At 55.4% G+C, this 12,719-nt stretch overlaps 7 protein-coding genes across 7 annotated transcripts; 3 read left to right on the top strand and 4 right to left on the bottom strand.

The window, feature by feature from the left end:
* Positions 1–11: 11 nt before the first annotated feature.
* On the top strand, positions 12–1,593 carry BZA05DRAFT_371346 (uncharacterized protein; the record flags this gene model as incomplete). The annotated part of the gene is made up of 3 exons (XM_051481674.1): positions 12–481; positions 540–615; positions 674–1,593. The coding sequence occupies exons 1-3, from the start codon at positions 188–190 to the stop codon at positions 1,591–1,593; spliced, it is 1,290 nt and encodes a 429-aa protein (XP_051340687.1). The 5' UTR covers positions 12–187.
* Positions 1,594–2,036: 443 nt separating this feature from the next.
* On the bottom strand, positions 2,037–2,614 carry BZA05DRAFT_393465 (uncharacterized protein). The gene has a single exon (XM_051483217.1). The coding sequence runs from the start codon at positions 2,421–2,423 to the stop codon at positions 2,205–2,207; it is 219 nt and encodes a 72-aa protein (XP_051340686.1). The 5' UTR covers positions 2,424–2,614; the 3' UTR covers positions 2,037–2,204.
* On the bottom strand, positions 2,608–4,157 carry BZA05DRAFT_443704 (uncharacterized protein; the record flags this gene model as incomplete). The annotated part of the gene is made up of 2 exons (XM_051486863.1): positions 2,608–2,893; positions 2,965–4,157. 2 exons carry the CDS (start codon positions 4,155–4,157, stop codon positions 2,608–2,610), a joined length of 1,479 nt encoding a protein of 492 aa, XP_051340685.1.
* Positions 4,158–5,642: 1,485 nt separating this feature from the next.
* On the top strand, positions 5,643–6,702 carry BZA05DRAFT_393463 (uncharacterized protein). Its single transcript, XM_051483216.1, has 2 exons — positions 5,643–6,292; positions 6,345–6,702. The coding sequence occupies exons 1-2, from the start codon at positions 5,946–5,948 to the stop codon at positions 6,583–6,585; spliced, it is 588 nt and encodes a 195-aa protein (XP_051340684.1). The 5' UTR covers positions 5,643–5,945; the 3' UTR covers positions 6,586–6,702.
* Positions 6,703–6,708: 6 nt separating this feature from the next.
* On the top strand, positions 6,709–7,925 carry BZA05DRAFT_393460 (uncharacterized protein). The gene is made up of 3 exons (XM_051483215.1): positions 6,709–6,822; positions 6,872–7,364; positions 7,429–7,925. Exons 1-3 carry the CDS (start codon positions 6,783–6,785, stop codon positions 7,793–7,795), a joined length of 900 nt encoding a protein of 299 aa, XP_051340683.1. The 5' UTR covers positions 6,709–6,782; the 3' UTR covers positions 7,796–7,925.
* BZA05DRAFT_467716 (uncharacterized protein) lies at positions 7,646–9,938 on the bottom strand (the record flags this gene model as incomplete). Its single annotated transcript, XM_051487823.1, has 2 exons — positions 7,646–9,687; positions 9,763–9,938. The coding sequence occupies 2 exons, from the start codon at positions 9,936–9,938 to the stop codon at positions 7,923–7,925; spliced, it is 1,941 nt and encodes a 646-aa protein (XP_051340682.1). The 3' UTR covers positions 7,646–7,922.
* Positions 9,939–10,336: 398 nt separating this feature from the next.
* On the bottom strand, positions 10,337–11,458 carry BZA05DRAFT_393455 (emp24/gp25L/p24 family/GOLD-domain-containing protein). The gene is made up of 3 exons (XM_051483214.1): positions 11,171–11,458; positions 10,648–11,116; positions 10,337–10,536 (listed from the first exon to the last, which is right to left on the bottom strand). The coding sequence occupies exons 1-3, from the start codon at positions 11,333–11,335 to the stop codon at positions 10,526–10,528; spliced, it is 645 nt and encodes a 214-aa protein (XP_051340681.1). The 5' UTR covers positions 11,336–11,458; the 3' UTR covers positions 10,337–10,525.
* Between the last annotated feature and the right edge of the window lie 1,261 nt (positions 11,459–12,719).

The raw sequence follows: 12,719 nt of genomic DNA, 5'->3' as shown, positions 1-12,719 counted from the left end.
ACCAGTGTCCACAGCGAGCACCAAACAACACAGCTCCAAGCTCGCTCCCACACCTCCCCCACTCCCCCACTCCCCCGCGCATCTGACATCTGGCTGCTGGGGTAAAGTCTCGTAGAGTGGGCATTTATAAACTAGCTCGAGAGGGGGGCTCCTCGCTCTCTATTTGCTAGCCCACTCGCACGCAGCCATGCCCTCTACAACCACCACCACCAGCTCCAGTTCAGTCCTGGAAGGAGTTTCAACCGCCCACACGGCGCTCCTCCGTCTCAGTCGCCGCCACTCGCTGCCCACCGCCGTGCTGCTATCGCTTGCGCCAACAACAACAACACCACAGCATCATAGGAGCGCGTCTGTCACGGTTAATACGCAGAATAGGCATCGGTACGGCCACAGACATACTCGCTCCGAGTGGGACCAGCCCGTGATCGTCAAAAGCTATTCGCCGCCGAGAGAGGACCTGCTGGATGAGGTTTTTGATGAGGTGTGTGCGGGTGTACTATAGCAGTGTGCGGGACCGGATGCTGAAGAATGTGAGACAGGATGAGATGGATACGCCATTACCCAGCGTCGACGACTTCTCATGGGACGGGATTTTAAAGGCTGTTGAGCCTGAGGGTATATACCGCCTTATCTTCCCGCTCTCCGATTCCCCGACTGACACATCACTTCCAAGTCAACACCGCCCTCGCCAGCTTCGGCACCCTCTGCGGAACCTACCGCACCACCCTCCAGGCCTCCGTCGACTCCCTGACGTCGACGCAAACCAGCCTGCAATCCCGCATTCTCATGACCGACGGTCTAGTCTCGCACGTTCTGCGCACCACAAAATCGCGCACCGACCGCCTCACCAGCGAAAACACCACGCTCAAGAACGTCGACGCGCTTGCCGAAGCCGCCGAGGAGACGCACACGGTGCTCACCTCGATAATCTCCACACTCTTAGCAATCGACGAGATGCTGCCGCCGCAGGAGCGCCTCAGCCCAGAGAGCAGCGCGAGCCGCAACCACTTCCCAAAGCTGCACACGCTGCTGGTGGGGAAAGCCGCTGAGCTGAATATCTGTTTCGGAAGCGGGCGGCGGCCCACCACCACCACCGCCACCACTACAACCCCCGCAGCAACATACCCGCCCCTGCGCCGCCGCCTCTCCTCGTCAAGCCAGATCCTCCTCTCGGGCGGCGGCAGCGGCACGAACGCACTCCCGGCCCCGCATCTCCACCTCAAGACACTCCTCCCAACGAACGCCGACATCCCGCCCGCCTCGCGGTACTCCACCTCCTCGTCCGGCTCCGGCGAGGGCGCCTACTTCCCCATCGCGTCGCAGACCGCCACGGGAGTCTCGCTCACCCACTCTAATGGCAACAGCAGCACTACTACGAATAACATTTTGCTCACCAAGCCGGCTACGGTGGCTACAAGGACGAATAGTGGGAGCTGGAGCGTCTTATTTGGTGGCGGTGGGAAGCGGGATGGAGCCGCTGCGGAAAGCGCACAGGATAGGTTGAGGGGTGTGTTGGAGGGCGGGAGGGCGGGGGGTAAGGGCAAGGGCAAGGGGAAGGGGAAGAGTATGCCGGGTTTGGGATCGGGGTGGTGATATCATCTAGCGACACTGGTGAGCGATGAGCGATGGAAGTGTATGCGTATTTGCGTATTTGCGTGTTTTGTCTGCTTTGTTTACTTTGTTTACTTTGTTTACTTTGTTTACTTTGTTTACTTTGTTTACTTTGTTTACTTTGTTTACTTTGTTTACTTTGTTTACTTTGCATCATAGCGTGGGTCTGCTTGATTTGCTTTGATTTGCGGGATGGTATGGGATCGGATGGGTTGGGTGGGATGGGTGGGATGGGATGGAGTACCTGAGGCTTCTGTTCTGCTTATTCTGCTTCTTCTGCTTCTTCTTTGGCGGTTACGAGTTACGATGGTGCCGATTTGGTTTGATTCCCCTTGTTTATCTACACGCCACGGAACGGAATTCCAGCTTCAATTTCAGCCTCTAAGTTATTTGCGTTCGCAATCTCGAGGTACCTACTCTACATCACGCGATATCACTCTCGCCCGTCCACTCCACCCTACATAGCCCAGGATATTGTGAAATCATACCCCATCCCGGGCTTATCATTGTCTGTCATAAGTTAAGTTAAGTTATCTACTTGGCTGGCTAATGTGGCATATACATAATACAATTCGTCATCGTTGAAACATCGATCAAAGGAAAAGAAAAGAGAAAAAAAAATAGAGCACCCCAAACATAAGGAAAATAGAATAGAACAGAACACCCCGGACATAAGGAAATGCGTTACTAGGAGAGGAAAGAAAAGGAAAGAAGGGAAAAAGGGAAAAGGGAAAAATACTGGTATATGAGCAGAAGGAAAGGAAATTCAGATTAACTGGGGGAGGGGAGGGGGAAGGAGCAATATGTATCATCAAGCACCCGCTACCTCCTGGAGGAGAACTTCGGCATCGCCAAGTGATAGAAGTGATGCTGCACGCCGCCAGCAAACCCGAGCACACCGCCGACCCTAAGGCCAACCAACACGCCCATTCCCACGCCCAAGCTCATTCCCGCGGCCACGCCCGCCACCTTCGCGCCCAGCAGTGCGCGGGCTAGTCATGCATCACCGCCGCCGCCGCCAGCGCCGTCCCTGCTGGCCGCGCGAGCGCGTATCCCCTCGCGCCGTCGGATCTGCTGGTGGTGGTCGCAGCCCGTGCTGTTGCTGCGTGCTAGCGTCGTCTCGCCCCCTTCCTGTGGGATTGCGAAGGATTTCTCCACTTGCGTGAGAAGCGCGTTGGCGTGCTTTTTGAATTGTGAGGGCGTTGTGGACAAAGTGTTCCAGAGGGGTGGGGTGGTGGAGGTGGTGGAGACGCCGGTGGGCTTGTATTGTGAGGTTGTGGAGCTGGGGGTTGTTAGCGGGATGGGTGGATGGGTTGGGGGATTGGGGATGGGTTGGGGGATACGGGGACGGACCTGGTGGATGTGCGAGGAGTCGAGGCGCGCGACGGCGGCGAGATGATGCTATCTGTGCTGCCGGTGCTCCAGCGGAAGTTTGATTCTGAGCAGGAAGAGGGCTCGTCCTCGCCAAAGTCGATGAGCGACTCTTCTGCTGGAGCTTCACGTTCCTTTCCCCTGCGGGAGGAGGAGGATTTGCCGCCTTCGCGGGAAGCACGACGCTGTAGCGCTGCGCTCCCGGTTTTTTCCTTTCGCAAAGAGGCCTTGGAGGAGGATTTGCGGACTGCGGTGGGACGGGCCGAGGGAGGAGGCGCGGGACGCGAGATGTCGTCGCCGACCGCTTGCTTCAGGTCTTCGAGGAAGGTCCACAGGCCGTCGCGGAAATCGGCGGCGATCTGCTGGCCCGTCTTGATGAAGACTTCTTGGCTCCCCGGTCGTGTGGGGAGATCCATAGACTGTGTCCTGACCACCTCTTTCTCCTTCATTTCCAGCGGACTCATCAGGTGCCTCTCCCTCGGAGAGGCATCGTCCACATCCTTCGGCCGTGGAAACGGCTGGCGGAACTCCTGTCGCTCCGGCGACAGCAGCGACAGCGTGCGCTGATGGCGCTGGCTGGGCAGCACCTTCCTCCCCGTAGCCGTGGCCCTCTGGCGGCGCTGAAACTCCTCCCTACTCGTAGGCGAAGCCAGCGACGAGGCGGAGCCGGACACATCCCCGCGCGGCGAAGGCGACGTCAAGCCGGAGTTTCGCGAAATCTCGTAGCGTGATTTATTCGCCTCGTGGGTGGCCCATTGCCGCTTAAGCTTCCCGAGCTCCGTCTCGGCTTTTGCCAGCTCCTCCTTGAGCTCGAGGACCCTGCGCTCCTGGCCGGCGAGGGCGGTCAGGAACGCGGCGGAGTCGGCCGGGTCGAGCTCGCCGTTCGGGGGTGTGATCAGCCCCGAGGGCGACAGCGTGGCTGGTGAGTAGTTGCGCGGCGGAGGAGTGAATCCCGGCGGTAGCACCGGGAACGAGAGCGAGAGCCGGTTTCGGTTTGCCGCGGGTGACGACGTGGCGATTGAGGATGCACGGGTGTGCTGCGTGGCCGGAAGGGACGTGGGACGGGTGCGAGATACGTCCACGGAGGAGGATTGGACGTGCGTGCGTTGTTGTTGCTGTTGTTGCAGCTCCCGGCCGTTGGACTCGGAATCGGTCATCGTAATGAGGTCCTGCATCTTCGGTGATGGTAGTGGAGGTGGGTGGGCGAAAGTGTGGATTATCCAGAAGCTCCACGACGAGGGATTATTCGCTGTTGTGGGTGTAATTGTTGTTTTGTTGGCACTCTCTTCTGTCCCTTCGTCGTCGTCGCGTTTCGGAAGGAACAAGATGTGATAGGGGGTTAGATTTCGAGCCAAGCCGCCACGCATCATGAAACGCTCCTGCAATTCGCGTGCTGCGTGCGTATGGGTCGGACCGTGCACGGAAACGGGAGAACGTAGTTACGGGGGGTCGGGGGAGGGGGGGATTCGATATAGCCGGTTAGTGACTTCAAAACTTATTTATAACAAATTGGGGGTTTTATCGGTTTTATCGAAGCTGGAGAAATCGAGAGCGGACGTCAGGACTCGACGACATGGTCCTCCCCCCGCTACTACTTAAGTTCCAGCGCATTGCTCGGTCCACGGTCTAGTTCTAGTGGTGTCTCGTCCCGACATTCGAGAAGTCTCTCATGCATGCAAGCACAACTCGTCATGTTTTCCTTCCGGCCGTTGAGCGATGATCTCGTTGCTTCCCGTGGTGCGGACGAGAGTGGTCCCATGTGTGATCTGGAAGCGAGGGGACTCAACAAACCAGCGCATTTTAAATTGGCAGCTCGATAATCGTTGCACTTGTGTGCGGTGGAGTCACGAGTGGAGTGGATGGCTGAATTGTGAGAAAGTGAAAATAAATACCTACATAGCTGAATTGTGATAAAGTGAAAGTTAACCACCTATTGGCCAAGGGGGGGCCTAGTGCGTGAGGAAAGAAGTTAAAGTTGAGAGGCAACTACGGCGAGACTAAATTGCGAGTGATAGGAGATATTTGGCCGGCGCAGATAGAATGACAGTTCAAAATACAAATGCATTGATTCTCGTGAGGCTCGAATACCACCAGCTAGCGTTGAACTCATCTGCATGCTTTTGATATCACTCAATGTAGAGTACTCGAGTGTAAGGGTAAGTGGTGCTTCACCTTGCGCTTATGAGTAGTAATGGTGGTGAGGCACGACTTATTGGCTGTGCTTGGTACATACCATCATCATTCGATTTGACTTTTGGCCAGCTCGCATGCTGTTATTACTCGTTCCTTGTGGACCACCCGAGGGCAGAGGTTGACGAACTGCCGCGCTGAGCCGCCGGACCGCCGCAAAACTTGTGACCACTGACGACGTTGGTGCACTACCTAGGCCACTGGCGTTTGGGTTAACTTCTGAGTGTGGCGGACATGGTCACATGGTTCGCGATGCGGTGGTGGAGAAGTAAGGTTCTGCTCCGGTAGGTGGACTCTGGAGACGAGGAGGGGCTTCAAGGGAGTATCTAAATCTTCTGTTTACCGGGCCTAGGGGGATTGCTAGGCGAGCCGGATCTTTGTGTCGTTTCCTATTTTCTACGACGAGTTATTTCTGATTCTCGGTTATGGTAGGCACTGCTACACTAGAATGTTCACTTCTGTGTAGGTGTGTCAATGGAATTGATCGCTCACGGCACGAGAGCGAGGACGGTGACGATGGGGATTGGAAACATCCAGAGCAGTAGTAGTGAGTGCAAGTCCATCTATCTAAAATGGAAAATAACGGCCAGATGTTGTCCCGCCTCAGATGCTCTAATTGCAAATTGGTGAGTGGTAACGTGAGCCTGGTGAAGCGGGAATAGTACCAATGGTACCATGCATCTAACCTGCATATATAGACGTCGCCCAAGTACCTACTACCGATACATAGGTGTCCAACTCCACCACCACCGTCACCACCACAATACCACATCATGTTCCGCCCTGATCTCTTCACGCGTCCTTTACACCGGCGGTTCTCGAGCGCCTCCCCAGCGCCTCCGCCTCCTCCAGCGCACAAGCTCCCACCCTCCCTCCGCCGCTACGCCAAGCTCTTCGCGAACAAACCCGTCTCATACCTAACGAGCTTCCTGATCCTGCACGAGCTCACGGCGATAATTCCAGTCGGCGGGCTGTTCTGGTACATGCACGCGACTTCGTGGACGCCACCGGGGATCCCGCAGGACCTGATCGAGGAGAAGATGGCCAGTCTCCGCCGGTGGAGCGAGAGGAAGGGGTATGGCTGGTTTAATGGCGAGAGTGGCGCGAGGGTTCTGCTGGAGTAAGTGGGATTGATGGCTAGGTAGAGGGCGACGCGGCTAATGGGCACATAGAGTTGGAACTGCGTATGCTGTAGTCAAGGTTCTCATGCCCGTCAGGGTTGCGGCGAGTGTGGCTGCTGCGCCGTGGTTTGCGAGGAAGGTGGTCGAGCCGTTGAGGGTTGTGGGCGCGCGACGGTGGAGGGCATTGGCTGTGGCTGCGGTGGGAGCTGCGGCGGTGGTCGGCGGTGGTCAGTATTTCGCGAGTAAACAGCGGGCAAAGGAGGTTGTGAAGGAGGCTGCGAATGACGCTTGAAGGGTAGAGAGAGAGGTGTAGATGAGATCTGTAGCTGTAGATACTCTAAAGCAGACGCGCCGAATTCTAGAACGCGGGCTCCCGCTCATGATGTCATCCCTGTCCGTTTACCCACACCAACAGCCCCACCATCGAACTGCCCCTCCTAAGCTTCGACGCACTCTATCACCACAGCCTCCACCAAAGCTCAATCCGCAATGTCTACCCAGACTTCTCTACGCGTGGGCTACGTCCCCGGTAAGTTCTCAGCTCTCTCCATGATCTCTTCGGTAATTAACAGCCACAGAGCACTTCTCGACGCCGCTGCACTTCGCCCAAACGCACGGTTTCTTCACCAGCCGCTCTCTCAATGTCGATCTCCTGCCCTACCCCTCCGGTACCGGCGCGATGATCAAATCCCTCGAGTCGGGAGAGCTCGACCTAGCGATCGGGCTGACCGAGGGCTGGATCGCCTCGCTCGGCAATGGGCAGAGCGCCTTCCGTCTCGCGGGCAAGTACGTCGACACGCCGCTGTGCTGGGCGATATCGACCGGGGGCGAGCGCGCAGAAATGGCCTCTGCCAGCGATCTGCAGGGAAAGAAGAAGCTCGGCATCAGTAGGTTCGGCAGCGGCAGCTATGTCATGGGATATGTGCTGGCGGACCAGAACGGCTGGTTGAAGCCGGGCGAGGAGCCGTTTGACTGGGTCGTGTTGGATAACTTCAAGAACCTGCGCGACGCGGTGAATCATAAGGAGGGGAAGGAGGCGGATGCGTTCATGTGGGAACATTTCACGAGCAAGTAAGTTCCCCTCAGAGGGAGGGAGAAAGAATCGTAAAGGGGAGAAACTGATAGCAGTACATAGGAAATACTATGATACCCAGGAAATTCGAAGGATCGGCGAGATCTACACGCCGTGGCCGTCCTGGCATATTGTAGCGCACTCCTCGCAGAAGACAGAGGCTGTGGCTGCGTTTGCCGAGGCTGTCAACGAGGGTGTGAAGTATTTCAATGAGCACCTGGCTGAGGCAGTAAAGTGGATCGCGGGTAATCTGGATTACTCGGAGGAGGATGCGAGGGAGTGGTTGAAGACGGTCAAGTTTTCCAAGGATTGTGGGGTTGTTGAGAAGGAGGTTGTCGAAAAGACCCTAGGCATTCTGAAGAAGGCGGGTGTGGTGAAAGGGGATCAGGTCCAGGTGGCGGATATGGTTCTGGATTTGAAGAAGGCTTGAGTTGACGATGAAGGTTCTGGACTAATGGTCGAGTTTCACATCATGATTGGGTCTAATTTCGCATGTACTTTCATTCCGTGACGAAACAAAGAAGGAATGCATCAAACAAATATCCCAATTATCCAGACTAAAACAATTGCATCTCCGCTAACTTTTCCAACTGAGAAAAGTCATAATCCTCCTCCGTCCAAAAGCTCTCCCTCGTCTTATCATCCTCAATTTTCGGCACACCTAATGGACAATATTCCTGCTTCCACTCCTCCCAGTCCGCAAGGAACTTCTCACACCTCGCCAAATGCTTTCCCAAAAAGAACCCATATCTCACAATCTCCCAGATTCTTCTCGTCCAGCGCTTCCTCGGATTATAGCAATCTCTCGTATACCCGGGGAACTGATACTCCATCTTCCTGAAGAACAAAGCCTTGACCCTCTTTCCATCCTCAGTGAGCGGCGGCTCCTTCTTGAGCGTATCGTAGTCCCCGTCCCAATTCGGTTCCAGGTTACTGATATCGGGACACCACAACCACACCGGCGGCCTTCGCGCGATGACGGCCGGGACGGCAACGGTATCGTCCCAATCGAGCATCTCGGTGATCACGATCCTGTCCCCAGGCCCGGATGAAGTTACCGCCAGATTCCGTGGATCCAGATCACCGTGGTAGAGAACATGGCTCAGCGCCGCGACCTCCTGGCTCCAGACGCCGGAATCGTAGTTATCCTCGTCGTCGAAGAACCGCAGCCGGTTCATCTCAAAGGCCACGACCCGGAGCTTCTCCCACATGTGTTCGAAAGAGGTCAGGAACCAGATGTTTTCGCGGAGGGGCCACGCTTTGATGAATTCCTTTATGACGCCGGCGAGGATTTTCTGCGGGGCGATGCGCACGCCGATCCCCAGGCCTTCGATTTTGACGGAGGTCGAGAGTTCCTGCGGGTTTTGGATGCCGCTGATGTAGTCGCTGTGGCGGTCGGCGAGTTTCCATGCAGACACCAGCTTTCCCGCTTCGGGGAACACGATCTTTCCCTGCTCCGTGAGAATGTTGATCACCTGCTCGCAGATGTCGAGCTTGGTCTCGATGTCGCGGCACCACATCTGGTCCCGCAAAACACCGTCTTTGCAGAATGCCTCGAGTATGTAACCGCAGCCGAGCTCGTTCTCGGCGGTGGCATCGTACGCCAGCCACGCTGGCGGTCCCGCGGTCAAGTTCAGCCGCCGGATGTACGCCTTCACCGCTACGTGGTGGTGGATGTTGACGTTTATTCCCTGCTCGTCGGTCCACAGCTTCGTCTTGCGGGGGATCCGGAGGATCTGCGATGGCAGGCTCTTGGATGACCTCGGCTTCTTCTTGTGGTGGATGGCGATGATGCGGTGGCTCGAGACGCCAAAGTCCTCGACGTAGTCCGCCGTGTAAGCTTTTCCGGTGCGCCGCATGAAGCCTTGTACCCTCTTGCGGAAGATTGTGAACGGCTCCAGTGTCATGCTCGTTTCTGGGGGGTCGGGGAGGAAGCTGTCATCGGAGGGTTTTGAGGGGGATTTGTCATTGGAGCGAGAGGTAAAGCGGAAGGAAACATCATGTCCTTCTACCTCCTTTGTCGTATTGCCCATGTCCGTATCCTCCGCCTCCTCATCCACCTCCGTGATCCTGCTATTCTCAAAGTCCGCGGTGGAGACGCCATCATACCCGGTAGCCTCTACTAGCTCGCTCTCGGGGCCCGGTGGTGTCTCGCCCCAGCCCTGGCGGAGCCGATACAACTTGCTTCGGTCTCCCTCGTAGCGCTCTTTCTGCGCCAGCGGAGTCTGGGTCACGGGGCTGCTGGTGTCGGGGGGATAGTAGATGGTGGATTCAGACGCACACGTCTTGCACCATATGGGAGTGTCACCTCCCGCCGAGAAACTGGGATCTTCCACAGATCGATGGTGCTCACTGCAGGACGGCGAGATAATGGATGGGTAGGTTGCATTGGCGCACCTTGCATGTTTGCAGTCGATCTCCGAGCAGGTGGACGCCACGCTCGTTTCCTCGGCTGCTGTGCTGAAGGATCTGGAGGAGTGTGCGGTTACGTTCGCTTCTTCGAATGTGGTGGGCAAGCTGTTGCGTCTGTTGGATGAGGGTCCCCACGAACGGTGGCAATGCTCACAGGCCATCTTGCTGTGGTGGTGGAAGTAATAGAGTGTGAGTGGGCGTCTTCTTCCCACATAGCTGCTTTGTTATATCCGGCCGAGGAGAACAAAGGCCATAGGAGGTGGGAGGCCCCTACAACAGAACAAAGACGTGGTAGTGTAAACCTTATAGGAGTAGTAAGTACCGTTGCATCCGCATTGACCCTGACGTCGGCGGGGTATGGTCAGTGGATGCATGGGGAAGGTATGGGAGGTCCTGGACGGAATCGGAACCAAGGAGGACAGTGAAAGGGAAGTGCAAATAAGCAGGCTTTGGGAGGGCGATGATGCTTTGTGTGGACACCTGAGCTCTAACCCGTTAGGACAGACCACGCCGATGGGCACTGCACCGCCGCTCACAGGGTCTTTGAAACATCAGCATTCCTGGGGAAGAATTTCCGTTTGTTCACATTTCTCGTAAACGACAACCAAACAAGCAAGCGGGTAAAGGAACACAGGCATCGCCCGAAATCACGAGGAACACATCGCAAATAGTCATAACTCCATTGATTTAAGAACAATCTGCTGAAGCGCAAACAACGACGTCCACAAGAGAAAGAAGAAGATCATATTTACACATAGCCTAGAGTACGCTTCAGCATTAATCAGGGTGATGCAAAAACATGGTCAACCGGCGGGAGAGCAGTCGACCAAGGGGAGGATAACATAAGACGGTAGTGGGGGAGAATCTCACCTTTTCGGGCACCCTGAAAGAAGAATCTGACCACGAACACCTGCAGGCACGACATCGTAACCATCATGAGGGATTCGATGACCGAGAAGTTGAATATCCGCGATTCGGTGGAGCGAACAGTGCTGAAGTTGCGGTTCTCGCGGGTGCGGAAGTACTTCTGGTTACGGGCGATGGTCGAGAGCTGGCCTGAGAGCTTGAAAAGCGACTCTTCGAGGGAAGACAGATGCTCCGGGGAAGTGCCTTGCTTAGATGGTAATTCCGCCTTTGCCTCGTTCTCGATCGCAATCTCGAAGTCCACCATCTTCTCGGCGAAGGTCGACATGTCGTTGCTGAAGCAGAACGAGTACTCGCCGATGTCGTTGGCGGTGAAGACAAAGTCGCCCTGTCGCTCCTTGGATCCATCGAGGATCACCTTCTCATTCGGTCCCGTCACTTTGTAGTCGACATCGAAGGAACCTCCAGATTGGACCTGCACATCGCCGTCAGTGGCAGTTACGAGCAAAGGGAGCTATGCAGTACTCACGGCAAAGTAGAACGCGACTTTCGCTGACTTCTTCTCGTTATTAATGTAAAAGCACTGGTTCTCGTTTGCGTGCAGCTTGTAGGTGAGGGCGGTGGCTTCGGCGGAGGGGACGAGCAGACACAGGGTAGCCAAGACGGCGGCTCCGAACAGCAGCAATAACCGCATCGTAAATCGTATATTCGGACGTGTTCTGTGCTGTTCCGTTTGATGTGCTGTGGATTGAGCGTACGTGTTCGAGGAACGGGAATGTTGGAAAAGGAGACGGCCAGCGAGCGGTCGGCAGCTAACTATTCGTTCTTGCAGGGATGTTGTTGAAGTGAACAGCAGTGCTTCTTTGCTGATGCAGACTGAAGAGTTCCCTGACTGCGAATTTCTGAGAACCCTTCGGATGAATTGTCGGCGCCAAAAGAGGCCGATGTGCGAGAATAGTTCCGTTTAAGCGAAAAGTAAGCGCCAGCCGCCAGCTTTCAAAGACCGACTTGCATGTAGAGTAGGGTTAGGAGAGGAGGAAGAATAGATGCAGCCGGCAAAGGCGAGTCGAAAGATTTCGGTCTGGAAGCACCTGGAGATCTCCCCTCTAGCCTCGAAAGAATCGAGATTGGCCGGAAGCGACCACAGTCCCCCTTGTGCGGGAAGACAAAGAACGTTGAGGCTATCCGACCAAACCAGCCGCACAGATGACCACCAGAATGCAATAGTATTGAGCAGACGATATCAACAACAAAATCACGGGAGTCCTAAAAACTAGTGCCAGCACCATCACCGAAGAGCTGTAAAAAGTTCATGTGTCATCACTCGGCCGTTGGGATCATGTTCGCGCTGGTAGCATTTGACGATCTGATACTCCCCAAACATACTCCGGTTTCACGCCTGTAGACGTACTTGTTCTCATGTGAGATAACTTGGTGACATGTGAGCAGTCTATTTTAAGGGAGCATCCAAGGCCGCAAGAGGCTGGATGGTGATAGACGCCAGTCGAAAGGCCACTGCACAGCACCGAGCGTGAGGTGTTCTGTGTCACATAGGGCTCATTCGCTTTGCCCTTAGTACAGAAGCGCTTCGAAGAACGTGTAGAAGGCACTATGCACCTTGCGGGATAGAATATGTACATGCAAGGGTATGTCGTGACCACTTCCATTTCGCCGTACGTTCCAAGGCAGTTGCCCTCCACACGGACTCTCACAGTGGCTCACTCATTTTGCTGCAACCGGCTAGTGTACAACCTTAATGGGGCTAGTTGCAGTACAACTGCAATGGAAGTGGTCACCACTTAAGTCTTCTTCCTTGCATATATGTAAAGAAACTGTAGCAGAGCCTCTGTTCTCAAATTAACTATCCGTTGAAGATCAGCATGGTGAGGGTGAAAACTGCCCTTGGAACGCTGGAGGAAGTAGAGAAATTTTCAATAGCCGCTCTGAGACGAGCTCATAAGTCGATATCTAGGTTTTGATGTGCGTAGCCTGGTATCGGTACGCGACAAGAACAGACCGCCGCTAGTTAATCTACGCTGGTGGTCAGGACGACACGCAAGAAGCCAGTAGAGCAGCGT

This window comes from Tricharina praecox (assembly GCF_024521635.1).
Source record: "Tricharina praecox strain CBS 144465 chromosome Unknown BZA05scaffold_8, whole genome shotgun sequence".
Classification (NCBI taxonomy): Eukaryota; Fungi; Ascomycota; class Pezizomycetes; order Pezizales; family Pyronemataceae; genus Tricharina; species Tricharina praecox.
Note: the sequence above shows the minus strand (reverse complement) of the source record. Positions and strands in the feature narration are given on the sequence as shown.